This window comes from Gouania willdenowi, chromosome 22, assembly GCF_900634775.1.
Source record: "Gouania willdenowi chromosome 22, fGouWil2.1, whole genome shotgun sequence".
Classification (NCBI taxonomy): Eukaryota; Metazoa; Chordata; class Actinopteri; order Blenniiformes; family Gobiesocidae; genus Gouania; species Gouania willdenowi.
In genome coordinates, this window is record NC_041065.1 from 34,332,835 (window position 1) to 34,354,085 (window position 21,251).

Sequence of the window (21,251 nt, forward strand, 5' to 3'; positions counted from 1 at the left end):
CCTACGTCATGTTTTTTTTGGAACCTCAACAAAGGAGGGACTAAAAAAAGCAGCACCAGGTACCAGGAGGAGGTACTTTTTTCCCAATGAAAAAAAGAGTAGAGCTGATACCGCCAGTAGAAATGTGCCGTTAGATGACCACTGAGTGCATCCAAAACCAGACTTTCCCCTAAACAATCCACACTACACAACTTACTCACACATGCTGTCCCTTATAGGGAGAAAAAAGCCAAAAGTGGCACATGTTGTGCAGCAGCCGTTTGTTAATAAATGTGTCTGTGTGGCAAATTGAACCCAAGTTAGATATGTGAAGATCAGCAGGTCTGGTCCTGGTCAGTAGATGATGGAGACCACTGAGAGTTCCAGGGGCCACAGTGAGGGACAGTCACTGCTGTGGTATCTGTCATTGTGTCCTTGGGCAAGGCACTTCACCCACATTGTCTAGTATGAATGTAGTGTGTGAGTGAGTGGTGGTGGTGGTGGGAGGGGCCTATGGTTCACTATGGCAGCCTCACTTCTGTCAGTCTGCCCGAGGGCAGCTGTGGCTACAATAGTAGCTTACCACCACTAAGGGTGGAGTGAAAGAATGATGCACATCAATCCGTAAAGTATAAAATTGATGCATTATTATTATTTATCATTGTGTGGAGAAAAAATATTGAGATATGAGTTCTGGTCCATATCGCCCAGCCCTACTGATCATATATCTGAAGAATTGCTTGTGGTGTCCCCCAGGGGTCAGTATTGGATCTCCAACTATTTAATGATGTATTTAATACAGAAGTGTTTTGCATTCACTTGAAAATAAAAATCCAGTTTTTCTGAAAAATTAATTTTTTTGGTTGTTCTTTGATTGTTTCCTTTGGTTTGCTTGTACACAAAGTTTTTTTGTTCCTTTTGGTTTTTCTTTCTTAATAATAAATGTACAAACAAACTGAACTACAGATGCAGAAGCTGGTGGCTCAGGATACCTACCAAACATCCATAAAACGCTCTGGACCAGCTTTGGCCTCCAGGCCGAGCCTCCTCTCCAGCTCCAGGCTGTGAATGTTGCGTAGCTTCCTCAGCAGAGCGCCATCGCGATCAGGAGCTCCAACATCAGAATGGACCTTTGCAGGAGAACCAACGCTGGGCCCAAAGTACGGGCTCTGGTTTCCTGGGTTGCTCTGGTTGTTGCTTTGTTCCTCCTCAGCTGCTGCCTGTTGAATCAAATATGTTGGCTAAGAATTTAGAATTGTAGCTAGATGGCTGAGGTTATGCTGCAGGTTTGCTACACCGTCTACCTTCCACACCGCCGCTCTGATTCTGTTGCGGTTCCGATCCAGCTCCTCCCAGACGTCGGCCTCCTGGTTGCGGTGTGGATGCAGAGGAGAGCCCTGCAGACGTTCTGGTGCAGCGAGGTTCTCCACATCACTGAGCTGCTCGTCCTGCAGGACCTCTTCAGTGTTCTCCCTCAGCAGGTCACCAGGTATCAGGGAGGCGTTCGCCATGCTGCACAAACATTCAGCACACAGGGTACGGCATTTTAATTATTCATTTACATTAAAAAGATCAGTTTCATAAAAATTATTTTCTTATTAGTGAGGATACAAGAGGCATCCTAGGCTAATGCAATGCTAATGCTAGGTTAATGCCAATGCTAGGCCAATGCTAATGAAATGCTAATTCTAGGTTAATGCTAAGCTAATGTTAAGCTAATTCTAGGTTAATGCTAAGCTAATGTTAATGCTAAGCTAATATTAGGCTAATGCTTGATTAATGCAATACTAGGTTAATGCTTGGCCATTGCTAATGCTAATGTTAGACTAATTATAATGCTAAGCCAATGTTAATGTAATAATATTGCTAAGCTATTGTTAATGCTAAGTTAATGTTAATGTTAATGCTAGGCTAATGTAAAGGTAATGCTAATGTTAATGCAAAGCTAATGTTAATGTTAATGTTAATGCTAAGTTAATGCTAGGTTAATAATAATAATAATAATAATACATTGAATTTATAATGCACTTTATCATAGACTCTCAAAGCTGCTAGGCTAATGCTAATGTTGGGCTAATGCTATGGAAATGCTAATGTTTGGTAATGTTAGGCTAATGCAATGCTAGGCTAATGCTAGGCCAATATTAATGCTAGGCTAATGCTAAAGTTAGGCTAATGCTAATGCTAGGCCAATGTTAATGTGACGTGGGTCAGCAGCTTTCATTTTCTTCAGGAATGCCAATATTCTAGTTTCCTCTTGTGTTACTAATAAAAACCTACCCCATGTGTGCAGGCGTGAGTCGAGTGTGATGTTGTGGTGTCGTTGCACTGGCGCTGATGGTGAGGGTGCCATCTGTGCTGGTTCTTTCCCAGTCATACGGGTCATTCTCCACCACATTGTAGGTTTTCATGCTGTTGTCAAACGCTGACATCAGAAGCTAAACATAAGAAACATATCATCACTCTTTTTGTACCGTGTCATAAAATGTTTTTTTTTTAATTCCACTTCCTGTTTGACACAGACCTGATAGTCAGGCTTGGTGAAGTAGTCGAGGTTGGAGATGTGCTCCAGGAACACACCGAATTCTGCCGGCAGATGTTTGAGCATCAGACGATGATCGTAAGTGTCCTTCAGTTTCCCCACGTGTTCCTAAAAAAACAAATAAACACGTAAAACTCTTTTCCATCCTCCAGGAAAGTAAAGTTTGATGCTCGAGTCGTCCTCACTTTGTCCTTGATCTTCCTCCACGGCAACTGTCCATATGAGAAACTCCACCAGCATGTAGAAGAGGGACCACAGGTCATCATGGCGACCCATCTCCTGCAAAAATAAAAACCATAACTGTCAATAATTGATGAAATGTGCACCCAAACCTACTGCACATGTTCTGACCTTATTTTTATGAGCGTTGACGGAGGCGTAACGAACTGTTCCTCTGAATCCTGCAACAGGACGAGGCTGGAACAGAGGGAGACAGTTACACCATTGTTTATAAATTACAGACAATTACTACTGACACAGAGGCCACGTGATGGTAGCTCTTAAGCCCCGCCCACAGGCTGCATCATCACCAGGAAGTTGCTGTCCTCAGGCTGCGTTCAATGCAACTCAGAACTCTTGTTTAATGGTCACCTGGAGTCAGACCTCCTGCACCGTAAAGTCAGACTTTCTCTAAAATCTTTCATCTGACGTCTCATAACAACAATGGCCCCCATGCAGAACCATCTGACATCAGTAAAACACTGTTTAAAAGCATTTTAATGCCAAAAACTTCTGGAAATAATATACAATTTTCACTATATTATTGAACACAGTAGTGCAGGCTTCATTTATGTAACTTACTTTTGATTTTAAATGAGCTGTTTAATAATAATAAATTTAAAATGCTTTTTTTTTTACTTGAGCCCTGTGTCATCTTTTTAAAGAATGTCTTTGAATGCCTTGTTGCTGAAATATGCAACATAATGTTGCCTTGCTTTGTTACGCCAATTAAAAACTGCTATTCAGAATAATCATAGCTTTAATCACACAAACATTAGTGACTTTATCATAACTTCTCAGAATTTACAACTGAGAAACGCAGAGCGTTTTTAGTTTGTTTTAAATACTGTATATACATTGACTATTATTAACCTGGCCCATCCAGTTTTTTGGGGGTGTGTCCACAATCAAAATCCTGGAGGCGCTACTGCATGCAACTTCACAAAATAATCATATTTATAAATGTTTTTATCAATCAATAATCAAGCGTGTGTGTGTGTGTGTGTGTGCGTGTGTGTGTGTGTGTGTGTGTGTGTTGTGTGGTGTGTGTGTGTGTGTGTGGTGGTGTGTAAAATAGGCACTCACAGGCCGAACCTCCTGACAGAGTTGGTGAACTGGCGAGCTAATCCAAAGTCCAGCATGTAACAGGTTCTACACGTGCTTGGGAAGCGACCCATGGCGAAATTAGACTGGAACCAAAAAGCGGAAGAAAGATTAAAAGAGAGCAAATCAAAATATCTCTTTTCTAGAAATTAAAAACAGCAGCTCCAACCATTAACACAATAAATATGTTTTGGGGAACAAACCAACAATAGCATTTATTCAGACAACTTTAGGCCAAGAAAACAAACCAGCGACTGACCCATAAGGTGAATAATAAAAAGTGAATTTAAACAGTGAAATGTTATGAGTAACTCACTGGTTTAATGTCCCGATGCAGGAAACCCACTGAGTGGATGCTCTCTATGGCCTCCAAGATCTGGCGACCGAGGCGCAGCGTGGTGCTGATGCTGAACGTTCCCGGGTCATGCTCCTACGCAGGTCAGCCAGATTACGACCCTGGAACACAAACATTTATTTGATTAAGTCTGTTTAGACCATAAAGACAAACCAAAACCACAAAACCTAAAATCATAATGCAGTTTCAAACATCACACTGTTTTTAATTCTTTAAAAGTATGTTTTTTAATATTCACCTGGAGCTCCATCACAACGTAGTTAAAGCGGTCGTTCCGGCCGCATCCGACAAAACGACACACGTGATCTTTGCCTGCACAGAGGAGGACAGGAAGAGTTCTTCAGTCTACATTACATTAGTCTACGTCAGTTAAATCTAAGTCATTTAACACAATCCAGAGGCAATTCTTTTAACTGGAAAGACTTGACAAAGTAAAAGTATAGAAATACAATCAGAGAGTGTGGTGTTTTAATTTGAAAAAAAATGTTTTATTGTGCAAAATAGATCAATAAAAAAAGTCATTTTTTTGATTTGAGGCAGCCCCCTTTTAATTTTATTTCCAGGCGACCCCACATGGGTCCACGACCCCAAGGTTGAAATTATCTGCTCTTAGAACACTGCTGCAATAAAAAAATAAAAAAAATAAAAAATCAGATAGAATTTTAATGAGTAATTGATTAATTTTATTATTATTAGACATTTCAGGCGACCCCATTTAAATTTTATTTCCAGGTGACTCCACATGGGGTCATGACCCCAAGGTTGAAAAACCCTGCTCTAAGGACATGCTGCAAATAAAAAAATAAATCAAACTTAAAAAAAAAAAATTAAAGATATTATTTAATTTATTATTATTAGACATTTTTAGTCGACCCCATTTTATTTCCAGGTGACCTCACATGGGGTCACAACCCCAAGGTTGAAAACCCCTGCTGCAGTGGCTGACTGCAGCCACGCCATACCTGTCAAGTATTCCGTTTTGGAAACTCCCGTATTTTACCCCTCTTTCCCACCATCTTCCCGTATTAGTATTTTCCCGTAAATGTCCCGTATTTTAATGTAATAATAATTAATAGATAAATAAATAACAACATTCCACTGCCTTATTAAACTGAACGCTGTCACTAGCCTTAAATTAAATTAAATTAAATTAGTGCCACAGTGGCAACAAACCCAGAACCAACTCAGAACAGAGATGATAATGAAGACGTTCTGGTGATAAAAACAAAGAACTGGTGTAAATACGTTATAAAATATAACATAGACTTTATCTTCATAAAGACCATCAGGATGTGACACAGTTACACATTCTGTTAGATTTGAATTTTAATATATAATAGCTCGTTGTAAAGCTCAGTTAGATGATTAATGAGTACGTCCTAATTCAGACCTTCCCCATAACCAGCCTCACTCACACATGCTGTCTGTTACAGGTGAAAAAGCCAAAAGTGTCACATATTGATCAGCTGTTTGTTAATAAATGAGACTGTGTAGCATTTTGCATCATCAAATTTAATCCAGAATTATTTTCTGGTCAGACTTTATTTGACAAAATTATCTAGATTTATATCATATTTCACCATTTAGTGAAAATCTATTGAGATTGGTTCATATCACCAGCCAGCCTAGGAATGTTCACGATAGTTTAATGTTAATAAAGGTCAACCTACCAGATTATAATCACATTATTATATTATTATATTTAGTAAGTGGTTGATAAGTGGATATTTCTACAGAAACTTGACAGTATGAGCCACGCCCATTAGCCCTGCAACAGCTAAAGCAGACTGCTGCTAACCCTAACCCACATGTAGAAACCATCTCCTCAGATCAACTGTCCTTAACTTTCTCATTAAAAAGCAACATCATAAATCAAACCAAAGGAGGTAAAACCTGAGCTGAATGTGAGCCTTTGTTTAGTGGATGTGTGCAGTGGTGGTCAGCACAGGTTCAGGTTACATCCTGCTTCTCTGAGGACACAGTGGAGATGTGATGCTTCAGCCACAGCCATAGACAGCAAACATGATCCAAGCTCATTGATTTACTTTTCTATTTTTTGGTTGGTTGTCAGGGCAGCAGAGGAACACAAAAGAAGACAAGAAGGCGTATGGTGGGGGGAGGAGTTGGAGCTAAAAGCAGATGGAATAAATCAAACTTTAATCCCATTCCATGGAGCACATCATGGTGTTCCTGTTTTTCCTTCCAGGAAAGTAAAAAACGATATATTCCCCTCAAGGATGAGCACAGAGGTTACTTTTATTCTATATATATAAATATATAGTATTCTATTTTATTTATATAATCCATTTATTAATATTATTATTATTTTAACTGGTACAGTGGAAGTATGTATTCATATAGTGGGAGGGGCTTAGGTACAGTTATCAATTATGACCAAATGAGTATATGTTTGAAGGTTGTATGTATAAAGAGGTGGACATACTGTACTCTGTAGTGTAATAAAGGGTTTATGTGTGGGTGTACAGTAAAATAGTGTATGTGATTTATCTGGTTTAATTCTATGAGACATGAATATGATAAACGTGTTTGTTTGTTTTTAAAAAGTTTAAACTCTTTCTGTCCCTGAACTGCAGAGATATTTGAGCCGCACACGCAGACACACTATGGGGGTGGATCACTTCTAAACACTAGTCCATCACACGTGTCCCTAACTTTCACTAAACGTACCAAGGTGAAGTGGTATTACAGTAGTTAGGTGTGTTTACATAGTGAAGGTCACCTGTTCACTATAGCTTCACTCACCCCACACCTGCCACTATACCTAACTACTTTAATTTATATATATTATTATTATTTATATAATAATAATACAATATGTATGAATTTGTATATTATACTTTTATTATTTATTTATTTGACTAATTTTATAATTACTGAGCCTGAAATAAAAAAAACAGAACTTTCCTCTTATGTTAGCTTTCTGTTACCCCTTGAATCATTTTTTTAAATACGTATTTATTATTATTATTTTTTATTTATTATCTATATATATATTTATTTATATCATATATATCTAAATTTCTATGTTTTTGCTTCACATAAAAAACATTTGTGCACCAATTCTACGCTAAATTATGAAGATGGACGATGCTCAGAAGCTAATTATCCAATCATTCAGAATGAAAAGAGTAAAAAATACTTTTGTGTTTTTCTTCCTCAGAACAAACCAAAGATAATCCATGGCTCCCAGTGTCAGCAGCAGTGATCCATCGATCCCAGTAACCCAACCCACTGGATCCATTTGGACTCACCCTGGAGCTTCTTCAGCACTGCGACCTCCATCTTCAGCACTTGTTTGGGTTGCTGAGCAGATTCTACCTTCAGAGCCACGCTGACCCGCGTCAGCAGATCCAGAGCCTCGTAGATCTCTCCAAACCCACCCCCACCAATCTTCTTCACCTGGAGAAAAACCATAAACAACTACACTGCAATGTTACAGTGATATGACATTCTAAGGTGCACAAACTAAAATCCAGTAGAAAAAGTTTCAAGAACACAAAGGGGCGCAATGACATTTGCCCCTCCTGCTTCCCGTAGCAGCTTACACGCTGCAGTGTAAACTTAACGTTTTTAACACATTTGAGAACTAAAGTCTCTTCTAAGCATGTGTTCACTCTCTGTAGGATTTGTTTCTGTCACATCACTTCCCAATTTTGTTTATTTTTACCTTTTTTCTTCAACTTCACCAAACTCACCATATTTGAACATATTTTCATCACTTTTTCTTTCCATATTTTTGCTCCTTTTAATGTATTTTTGCTTCATTTCTCATATTTCTGACACTTCTACATCACATTTCAACGTCATTTTTTCCACTTTCCAGACATGTTCATCACTTATAAACACTTTCTACCACTTTTACACCTAATGTCACATATGTTGACCATTATTGTCACTTTTAACCTCTTTTCACCAGATTTCATGATTATTTTTGACAATTTAACCACATTCACAATTTGTAAAAGCCATTATTTGCCAGTTTAAACTAATTGTTTACATTTTAAATCAACCCCTCCTCCATTTTTTGCTACTTTGAAGCCAATATTGACAATTTGGACATATTTTCCTACTTTTTCTGGGGTCTCTGAGCAGGAAGATTTTAGGGCGTAACAAGTTAATGACGATGTAATTCAGCCGCTGCAATTTATCAACACCCAATCATTTGTACGCTGGGATTGGTCAGAAATGAATGTTTCATAAACCACATGTTGGTCCATCGTACGACCAAACGTAAACTCACATTGCACTTGTTTTCATACAAGGTTGATAACGAGCACCATTGTCTCACACTTTTACACTCAAATAGTTTTTCATCAACAAAGCTTTGTGACACAGTTCGTACTGTAAACTGGGATTATTCCCCATTTTTTATATCGTATAGTGAGTATTTTGTATCGTGAGCCCGATATCACATTTTGCATTGTATCGTGATTTTATTACAGCCCTAGTAATGATAATAATTATGAAAAGGTAAAAGCGTGGCATTAATTACTGTGGTCATGGTAACCGGTATCATAAGTTAAAGTTTATCCTTGGAGAATAACACATTAAATATGAAAGACTGACATACATCACTACCATCTACTGTATGTCATTTATTAAGTCAACTTTTCTATGTTAAGACTGTTCTGTTGTTTAATTACGTTTACTAACTTTACAAGCTTTTACAGTACTTTTGTTTCCACGTGACTTTCACTGCACACTGTACGCTGGTGTTGCTGGATTAGCCGTAGCGTGTTCCTTGTGGTGCCAGGCACACAGCAGTGACACACGTAGGAACTCTTTATGCTACTCCTGGATCTCTACAGGAACAGAATCAATAATCACTGGAGGAGAATCAACTACAAATGCTCACAACTGTATGTGATATACTTCAAAAACTCTTTTAGTTCAGGGGCCAAATAAGGAGCAGTTCAAAAGGGGCCACAGATTTTTGGCAGGAAACGAGTCATTTCCAACATTATTGTGTCCTACTGCACTTCTATGTAAAAATAAAATACTAAATATGTTAAATTTCCTAGATTTTGTGACCAATTTCTATTTAATTATGGTAAATATTATATCAGAATTTTTAGTTTTTACAACTATTTAACATTAAAAATGACAATATAAGCACCAAGAAAAACTGTGAGAACCTGCAAATATTGTTGAGTTTCATTCACACAATGATTCATATATTAATATTAATATTAATATAATTAGGGCTCTAAAGGGGTCACATTTTGTATAAAGTAATATTCCCTCCTATCTTCTTTCCTATCCACTTTTCCTTCGCTCGGAAAGTGTTTAAGTGGCGGCCATGATAAGGAGCATCTAATTCTCTTTGAGCTAAGGAAAGGAGGCTCAATGCTTCCTTTATAACCTCCTACTTTAGCCTAGGAAACACTGATGTATTTATGGAAACTCACAAAGACTGAAAATTGATGCCTATTATGTAAATTACCAATGCAAAAATATGCCCTGAAAAAGTTTAAATAATGTAAAACCCATATTTTATGATATGTAGACATATAATCAGATTATAACTGACATAAAACAGACACTGTGGTTCTAGAGACATTTTTATCCACATGATGTTTTATTCAACATATTTCGTTGAACTAGGAATGCTTTGTGTGGTTCTACATGTGTATGTCTACGACGTTATTAAAACATATCTGGCATTAATGGAAATATTGAATATAATCTTCCTTATTTTGTATTAATATTAATATTAATGAGTAGAAGGTGAGTGTGATCAACCATTCTCACTGTGACGTTCTTTAGTTTACCTTTAGTTCCTCGTAGCCATGGTAACCTCTTTTCCTTTAATTTATATTCATACCTGTGATTTATGGCATTATATCAGTGGAAAGTGTTAGAAATCAGCTTTTACTTTATTTTAGGAAATGTGTAGTTTCATCTGATTTATTATGTCACCTAGTGGAAGTGCATCTATCGTCAAAACCTTTTCCTAACTCCTTTAGGAAGTCTCTTAACACCTTTCCTTAACCCTGTGATGTCATCCACGGGGTTAAAGGAAAGTGGATAGGAAAGGAGATAGGAGGGATTATTCAGACACAGCCATAGTTTTAGTGAACAAAGGAATAGTGAGATGAGAACAGAACACTTACCACCTTCCATCGTTCCTTGACCAGAGAAAGCACGCTGAGGATGTCAGCCTGCTCCGCCCCCACACTCATCCTCCTACAGACCTCAGACCAGGTCCAAACTGCGTCTCCCTCCAACGTCAGCCTCACTCTGAGCCGTGCATTTGGTTTCCTGTGTAGAACCCTGTGTAGAACCCTGTGTAGAACCCTGTGTAGAACCCTGCAGAGAACACAACACAAAGAACGTCCTCCTTCACATTCACACACGTTTAATAAAAGCTCTTCAGACAGAAGTGAAGAGCTTTGTGACATACTTTATCATAGCAGCTGTAGCTAGCAGCTGTCTCTGCACACACACACACACACACACACACACACACACCACACACACACACACACACACACACACACACACACACACACACACACACACACACCACACACACACACACACACACACACACACACACACACACACACACACACACACACAAACCCACACACACACACACACCACAACACATCTTCTTTTAAATGACATCACTTTTTATATGTTAAGATGGTTTTTCTTGGTCATGTGACTGAAGCACAAACATCAGATATGATTGATATGATTGATCTGTGACATCACAGAGGTTCTAGATCTGATGATTCATCATTTGGTAGAATTCTAAAGTAAAAATCTAAATCAGAATTAAAAAACCGTAATATTGTGTTAAAGGCCTTATTATGATGAAATTCTATTTTACATAAAAAAACATAAAAGAGTTTTTCACAATAAACTTCTTTTTATGAAGCTGAATTTCTTATTTAAAATGTTTTATGAAAATGTGCACATTCAAATTTAATTTAATTTAATTCTTTTTAATTAATTTTATTTTACTGCGACAACATAACATAATTTGTCTATAAATATTTGGTGGCATACTTTGTAAAAAGGTAAATATTTCAAACAGAAACAGATCAGAAGAATCTGTGGTAAAAGAAAAACAAAATGTAAATTGACAATTAAGTACAAATAGTAAAAATAGTTTATTCTATTATTATAATAAGTTCTATGTGTTACTTAGTGTGATTTTATGTCTATGTTGTTGCATTATATAATTATATAATCATTATAGCACAACAGCTAACTTTGAACACGTCTATAGAACAAGGCTAATTAAAGAACAGGAAATAGAATAAAACACCAAACAATCCACTTTACCTTTTTATGATAGCATAAATGATGATATGATGAATATTAATTCTCTGCAGTTTTGCAGGATTTGACTTCTGTCCATTTGCTAAAGTTTCTACACATTAAACAAACCATTTTAATGTGGGAAATTATGTGTAAATATGTTATAATGTCTCAAAACATTTGGTGTGATTTAGTTTTATTACTACATTATTTATTTCTATTTCTAGAGGAGAAGTTCATCATTTTACATCCATGCTTGTTAATACATAGTTGTTCCATAACATGTGAGGATATATTATATTATATATATATTCAGTGTCAGGTTGCAATTTACAACCTGATTTTGTAAAAAAATAAACAATAATATATACATATATAAATACTTTCAGGAAGTGATTTCTGTTTTTTTCTGTTCGTATTCCAAGATCACAGAAAATCAGAGCCACTACACAAACACACACTACACAAACACACACTACACAAACACACACTACACAAACACACACTATACAAACACACACTATATAAACACACACTATATAAACACACACTACACAAACACACACTACACAAACACACACTATACAAACACACACTACACAAACACACACTACACAAACACACACTACACAAACACACACTATACAAACACACACTACACAAACACACACTACACTAACACACACTACACAAACACACACTATACAAACACACACTATATAAACACACACTACACAAACACACACTACACACACACACACTACACAAACACACACTACACAAACACACACTATATAAACACACACTATATAAACACACACTATATAAACACACACTATACAAACACACACTATACAAACACACACTATACAAACACACACTATATAAACACACACTACAAAAACACACACTACACAAACACACACTACATAAACACACACTACACAAACACACACAATACAAACACACACTACACAAACACACACTACATAAACACACACTACACAAACACACACTACACAAACACACACTACACAAACACACACTATACAAACACACACTATACAAACACACACTATACAAACACACACAATACAAACACACACAATACAAACACACACTACACAAACACACACTACATAAACACACACTACACAAACACACGCTACACAAACACACACTATATAAACACACACAATACAAACACACACTATACAAACACACACTATACAAACACACACAATACAAACACACTATATAAACACACACTATACAAACACACACTATACAAACACACACTATATAAACACACACTATACAAACACACACTATACAAACACACAATACAAACACACACTATACAAACACACACAATACAAACACACACAACACAAACACACACAATACAAACACACACTATATAAACACACACTATACAAACACACACTATACAAACACACACTATATAAACACACACTATACAAACACACAATACAAACACACACTATACAAACACACACAATACAAACACACACAACACAAACACACACAACACAAACACACACTATACAAACACACACTATACAAACACACACTACACAAACACACACTACATAAACACACACTACACAAACACACACTACATAAACACACACTATATAAACACACAATACAAACACACACAATACAAACACACACTATATAAACACACACTATATAAACACAGACTACACAAACACACACGATACAAACACACACGATACAAACACACACGATATAAACACACACTATATAAACACACACTATATAAACACACACTATACAAACACACACTATATAAACACACACTATATAAACACACACTATATAAACACACACTATATAAACACACACTACACAAACACACACTACATAAACACACACTACACAAACACACACTATATAAACACACACTATATAAACACACACTATATAAACACACACTATACAAACACACACTATATAAACACACACTATACAAACACACACTATATAAACACACACTATACAAACACACACTATACAAACACACACTATATAAACACACACTATATAAACACACACTATATAAACACACACTATACAAACACACACTATATAAACACACACTATATAAACACACACTATATAAACACACACTACACAAACACACACTACATAAACACACACTATATAAACACACACTATATAAACACACACTATACAAACACACACTATATAAACACACACTATACAAACACACACTACACAAACACACACTACACAAACACACACTACACAAACACACACTATACAAACACACACTATACAAACACACACTATACAAACACACACTATACAAACACACACTATACAAACACACACTATACAAACACACACTATACAAACACTACATAAACACACACTACATAAACACACACTACATAAACACACACTATACAAACACACACTATATAAACACACACTATATAAACACACACTATATAAACACACACTATATAAACACACACTATATAAACACACACTATACAAACACACACTATATAAACACACACTATACAAACACACACTATATAAACACACACTATATAAACACACACTATATAAACACACACTATATAAACACACACTACATAAACACACACTATACAAACACACACTATATAAACACACACTACATAAACACACACTACACAAACACACACTATATAAACACACACTATATAAACACACACTATACAAACACACACTATACAAACACACACTATATAAACACACACTATATAAACACACTACATAAACACACACTATACAAACACACACTATACAAACACACACTATATAAACACACACTATACAAACACACACTATATAAACACACACTATATAAACACACACTACATAAACACACACTACACAACACACACACACTATATAACACACACTATATAAACACACACTACACAAACACACACTATATAAACACACACTATATAAACACACACTATATAAACACACACTATATAAACACACACTATATAAACACACACTACATAAACACACACTATACAAACACACACTATATAAACACACACTATATAAACACACACTATACAAACACACACTATATAAACACACACTATATAAACACACACTATATAAACACACACAATATAACACACACTACATAAACACACACTATAGAACACACACTACTAAACACACACGATACAAACACCCACTATATAAAACACACACTAACACAACACACATATAGAACACACAAACACATATAACAAACACACTATATAACACACACGTATACACACACACTAATAAACACCTATATAAACACACACAACACACATATCAACACACTATACACACACACTATATAAACCACCTACACAAACACACACTAATAAACACACACTATATAAACACACACATATAAACACACCTATATAAACACACACTACACAACACACACTGGACAATAAGTCACATTTATTTTAGAAACCTAAAATCTAATTTCATTTCATCGCAAAAAGGATATTTTTCTTTGTGGAGCCGTTTGTTTTATTTCACTATTTCGGCTTTTCTTAAGCTCATGTTTCAGCTGATAGTTCTGTGAGGAGCCTGTAACGTTTTAAAACATGTTCAATTATTTAAATGTTTAAATATATAAGTCACAGAAACAACCAAACTATGAAATTCTGGTGAAAAATATTGATATAATTGAATATGATGAGCTGTGGACAGAGTTATGGAGATCTGAGCTCCACCAGATCATCTACAGTCGGTGTACGATGTTTTCTCACGGCGGTACGACCTCTTTTGCAGGGGCGTGGCCGAGACCCCACCCTCTGTCTGAGAGCTGGATCGCTGCAACACGTCCTGAGCTGCTGCCCACGGACACTTGGAGACACGACCAAGTGCTCTGGGTTATCACAGAGGTCATCAGCACAGGGATCTCCACCAACAACCAACAGGGCATCCATCACTGTACGGTTTTAATGGACTAACTAACTTTAATCCACTAACTCCCACCGTAACGGGTGTGTTTCACTGGTGAAAAGTGTGTCACTCAAGCTCAGACGTCAGATTGCTGTCATTTAACAGTTTTATTTCAATTCACCGCTAACTATTATTAGCACAGTAACCGTGTCGTTTGCCAGCCAGGTAATCAACTGTAACGACATAAACAGACACACCCACAACATTAACAACACGGACATATTATCGACTGTATGAACTGCACACATGAACATTTAAGTAGTTACAGGTTTAACATCTACACGTTAACTCACCAGCTCAGCCTCACCAGTATAAACAGCGACATCCGTACAAATGAAATCCGGCAGGTAAACACATACGCGGGTAACACACATCACGCCCTATATTTTCTTAGATTAATCCGCCCCAAATAAAATACAGAAAAATGCGATAATTCCATAACATAATACAGAGTGTTTGGTTGGCGATAAATCAAAACAAATAAATTATACACAACATGTGAAAATATAGGAGAACTCCACACAATCACCTTTGTTAAGGCTGGAAAGAGGCCACAGCAGCACCAGCCAACAGGGGGCGCTAACAACAGCTCTGGACTGGCAGCTACAGGTCGACCTAAGGAAACACCTCAAGATCCCAGAGAACATGGAGGTGACCACACGCAGGCCAGACATAGTCCTGGTGTCTAAAACAACGAGGCAGGTGGTCCTGCTGGAGATGACCGTTCCGTATGGAGGAGGCCTTTGAGAGGAAGAGGGCCAAGTATGAGGAGATGGCTGGAGAATGTTGTAGCACGGGATGGAGGACCTGATGGAACCCCGTTGAGGTTTGTTGGCCAGTTTCTCATCAAGGAACTCAAGATGTTGGGAGTGAAGGGACTGTAGAACAGGAAAGCCATCAGAGATATCACTGATGGCTGTGGATCAAGTGGGAGGATCCGTGGGCTACACAAGCCACACGAGGCGGGGCCTGATCGACCCTGGGTGAGGGTGTGTGTTGTGAGACCCAAAACACCCAATGAACCCAGGATACAACACTGATGATGTGTGTAAGTTACACTAAGAGTGTTTGTTACACGTCACATGGTGAATAAAGACGTTTTCATAACCTTGAATAACGACTAAAAACCACGTAAATCTAACGACACACGGACTGTGATAAACAATCAATCACATCTAAGAACAAACGTTGTGTTCACAGGATGACCTCATCGTTCCTCACAAGTTACAACTTCAGGTTTTCTTTACAGGTGCAAAGGAAACGTATTAGCACAGAAGTGCTGCACACACCTCTGCATAAGCCAGGCAGCCTCACACAGTGACCAATAAAACCTGTCTCAGCCAATGAAGAACAAAGAAAAAACAACCTAGAAGTAGCGATTTGGAGCAAAATTCATATTTCAATAGTTTTTCTCAAAATGACGATATATGATAGAAATCTGAACATTCAGGTTAAATATGATGATACAAAATAACATCACAGTGTTTAAAAAAACATAAATAAATAAACCTTCAGCATGTAATCACAAATATTAGTAACTAGTGCCCCCCCACCCCTTAGCCCACCCCCCACAAAAATAAAGGCACAAATTGACAGAAAAAATACACAAAAACACAAAAGAACAAAACCAATACTTAATAGGACCATAAAGGGAGAAAAATGCACAGAAATACATAAAAGAACAAAAATAAAAAAGGACAAAAGATACAAAAGGTGAAAAAATAAACAACATACACATCAAAAATACACAAAATGACTCAAAGACGTCCAAAAATACCTAAAAGAACAACAAAATACACAAAAGTAGTAAAAAATACACAATGGGAGATTTATGAACAAACAGCTGATCAATATGTTCCACTTTAGTCTTTTTCTCCTCTAAGGGACAGCACGTGTGAGTGAGTTCTGTAGTGTGTCTCGTTTAGGGGAAGGTCAGTGATCATCTAACTGTGATTTTCATGTAGTTCTGAGAAGAAGAAAAAAAGCAGCGACTCCTAACACACGTGTTTTAATACAAAATAAGCTATGAAATATATATATATACAGTATATTAATATATACTCAGGAGATTGATAAGCAAACATGAAGCTAATCCAACGACAGCTCCTCTGAGCCCGCCCACTCCCGTCTCACACATGACTCACGCCATCCTGACCCCAGTGTCTCCACGGCAACGATGGTGCAGTGCCATTTTTATTTGCTGACTGCATCTCATGGTGGAAAACGTGACCTTTGAAAGTGAAATATTTGTAAATTAATCACCAATAAATGACTTAATGTTGCACCTTTTTTAGATTAGATTAGATTATACTTTATTTTATCCCACAGTCTTTCACGTGTTACAGCAGCCAATGACACAAAGAACAAATAAACTACATACAAATACAGAAAGGAAAAATAAAATGAAAAATAGATATTTAATATTGATATAATAATAATCATCATCATCATAATTATTATTATGATTATTATTAAGGCAATCTTCTACAAGAAAACAAACATAACATCAGATGTGTTTGTATTCTTGTATTTCAGTATGTTTTATATTTGGTCATTTATTTTGTTGAATCAGATTTATATTTATAAAGGACTTTTTTTTTCCTGTTTTTATTGAGTAATATGTTAAGGTTTCATTTATTCAGAGAATTTTTTTCAGGAAATTTACTTTGATCTGACATGTTTCGACTGTCAACCCCTGCCAGTCTTCCTCAGAGGCGTCTGCTGATCGCTTTGATGTGTCCTTCTGAATGCAAAGTAAATTGCTGGGGAATAAATTGTCTGAATAAAGGAAAATCATAACATATTATTCAAAAAGACAAAATGAACTTGCTGGAATTATTACACAATTATATTGATGTTATTTTTATTTTATTTAACTATAGAATATTTTTCTGTTTAAGGTTAAAATGTGACCTATTGGTTCAAAATAAGTGGGTCAGTTATTCTCATATTGCTGAGTATTGTTCTCTATCACTTAATCAAGTCTTTTCTAACATTACACACTACAAAATACGTCATAAAAGTATGATTTCAGCTGGTATCGTATCGTATCGGTCAATACCCAAGGTTTCAATATCAGTATCGTATCTACAGTGAAAATGTTGTGTTGGTTATCGCAGATATCATTTTACAGCATCTCTAACTATTCCTTATCTGTATTTCCTGATTATGGGCACAACTTCCTGTGTAATAAATAAAGCAGATATTTAGCCCTATAGGCTAAAGTTAGCAGATACAGTAATTACAAGTGTAAGCTACAATAAAACAGTGAATATGTGGAGACATAAAGTCAGTGGACCATCAGGTCGATGCAGCTGAAGGTAAAACATGGCTTTAAAATAGCAACGTGTTTAATATTTAGCCCGTGAACTGAATATTACTGTGGCTGCTTTTCTAGTCGCACCAAAAATCCTGGAAGCTCTGCAGATCGCAGAAACATTCATGGAGAAAACGGAGACTTTCAAAGGCAACGTGAGTGAAGTCTGTTTTAATGAGGTTAAACTAGGGGAACTAAAGTACTTATTAGAATATCTACTGTATGCCCAACAAAACACATTATTATGCACCATATTCATTTTATTCCCTATTAAAATATGGGACTACTTTAAAGTTTAAGAGCCAAAATGATGGTCCATTGTTCTATGAATCTGTGATAACCACATTTATTTATTCATCTGAATAATATCCACTGTTATCCAGGAACGTTTATTATTATTATTATAATCATCTTAAAGATGGAAATCATGGTTTTAATCACTAATAAAATGGTGGAAAAGGAGGTGAAATGGGATTTTAAAAACCATAGAAATTGGTTTAAAGTTGTAAATTAAAGTGGATAAAAACAGACAGAAAAAGTGGTTAAAATAGTTCAAAGTGTCAATATTGATTTAAAAGTAGTGGAAATGGTTGATAAGAGCTGAAAATGCATTGAAAGTGTCAGAAATGAGAGAAATGTAGTAAAAATACATCGAAAGGAGAAAAATATGGCAAGAAAAAGTGATGAAAATAGGTTAAAATATGGTGAGTTTGGTGAAGTTGTAGAAAAAGGGTTAAAAAAAAAAGTAAAAATGAGCTGAAATTAAGGCTGAACATTAGATCGAGATTCAAGATATATTGAGTTTTCTATTTTTGTGATCTATAAAATTACAATATCACTCATATCTTTATATTTTACAGCTCATTGTGTATTAAAAAACAGTAAGTTTGAGTAACAGTAAGATGATCACTGACCATCTAAACAAGACACACTACAGAACTCACTCACACGTGCTGTCCCTTACAGGAGAAAAAGACTAAAGTGGAACATATTGATCAGCTGTTTGTTCATAAATGTTTTTATCAGCAAATTTAACTCAAAATGTTATTGAGGTGAAAACATGGAGATTTATGTTGTATATGGAGATATAAGTTTTGATCCATATCGTCCAGCCCTATAAAACATTTGTAGTTTCTTGAACGCATCCTCCCAGTGTCTCGTGACCCCTAATGGGGTGCTGAGCCCAAGGTTGAGAAGCTCCTGCATTGACCTTTAAAATGGAAACATTTAAATATGTTGTGAGAGAAAATGTGTTTTTGTAGAATGTGATTAAAACGTGTGAACACTGTCACATGAAATAAAATCACGAATGCTGTTGCGTGTGAAAATGCTGTTGCGTGGTGAGCAGGTTGCTACAGCAGATTTACTCAGGCGCGTCCACAGGCCACAGATGACTAGCTTTCCCCCACAATGTGATATATTATGATATTCAGTAACAGGAGGTGGTGATGCTGGGGGAGTCTTACCTACAACCCTCCGGGGCTTCGCTGCCGTTAATCCGTAGAGCAGACCACCGGGTGTGGTTATTGTAAATCCAGTGCGTGCGCAGGAGGCGGGGGGAGCGGCCCGGGCAGGGGGGCAGCCATGGGGGGAGAGGCCGGTGAGGATGGAGGTGTTAGCGGCTGGAGGAGACGGAGAACGTCGGTAGAACCTTCGTCTTCTGTCAGTTCCTCCTCTTCATCATCTCTGCTCTGCTGCGGACCCGCGACGTGACGCCTTGGCCTTGCTGCGTGCGCGCTCCCGATCCTATCGCCCCTCGCAACAGCTCGGGAGCGCGCATATTAAAAGCTGGTTCGTCGTTCGACGCAGGCGCAGTAGGTTGCATAATTTGACGATTGAAACTTCGACATTTGGTTTTATTATTATTTGTTACAGACCACACGCTGAAACTATTTCATATAATAATACTAAACATATATAAAAAGAAAATTAAATAAGAATTAAACAATCTTGTTTTTTATCGCCTTTTGATTGAAATGCAATTAAAGATGTAATCATATTTCAGTTATATTCTAGTTTTAATCTAAATGACTAGACTAAAATATAAAGCACGATTATTTAACATTGTTGTTAATTTAGCATTGATCAGCCTGATATTTGTTACTTTCAAAAATGAAGAGTTTTTAAAAGTATGTTGGTTTGTTCTGTTTCCCATCCACACTGTGGAACTCCTGGTAAACATTGGGTTAGAACACTTCATCAACAGTGATGTCATCAGTGTTCCAGTTATGTTCTATCTGATCAGGTCATCAACAGTGATGTCATCATCAGTGTTCTATGCTAATGTTAAGCTAATGCGATAACTTGAAAAGTTACAAACAGATTTTGATGAACTTTTCAGGAAATGTTGATAATGAGACAAAGAACAGTGATTCAATGTTAACGAT

At 36.7% G+C, this 21,251-nt stretch overlaps 1 protein-coding gene across 1 annotated transcript; it reads right to left on the minus strand.

Moving 5' to 3' along the window:
* Positions 1–853: 853 nt before the first annotated feature.
* On the minus strand, positions 854–20,768 carry LOC114456430 (tau-tubulin kinase 2-like). The gene is given in 15 exon segments (XM_028438168.1): positions 854–1,199; positions 1,284–1,491; positions 2,260–2,417; positions 2,504–2,629; positions 2,707–2,739; positions 2,741–2,800; positions 2,873–2,938; positions 3,827–3,846; positions 3,849–3,930; positions 4,161–4,264; positions 4,267–4,300; positions 4,438–4,511; positions 7,472–7,619; positions 10,334–10,529; positions 20,331–20,768. Coding segments are annotated over 14 exon segments (1,410 nt in total). The 5' UTR covers positions 10,403–10,529; positions 20,331–20,768; the 3' UTR covers positions 854–971.
* Positions 20,769–21,251: the final 483 nt, after the last annotated feature.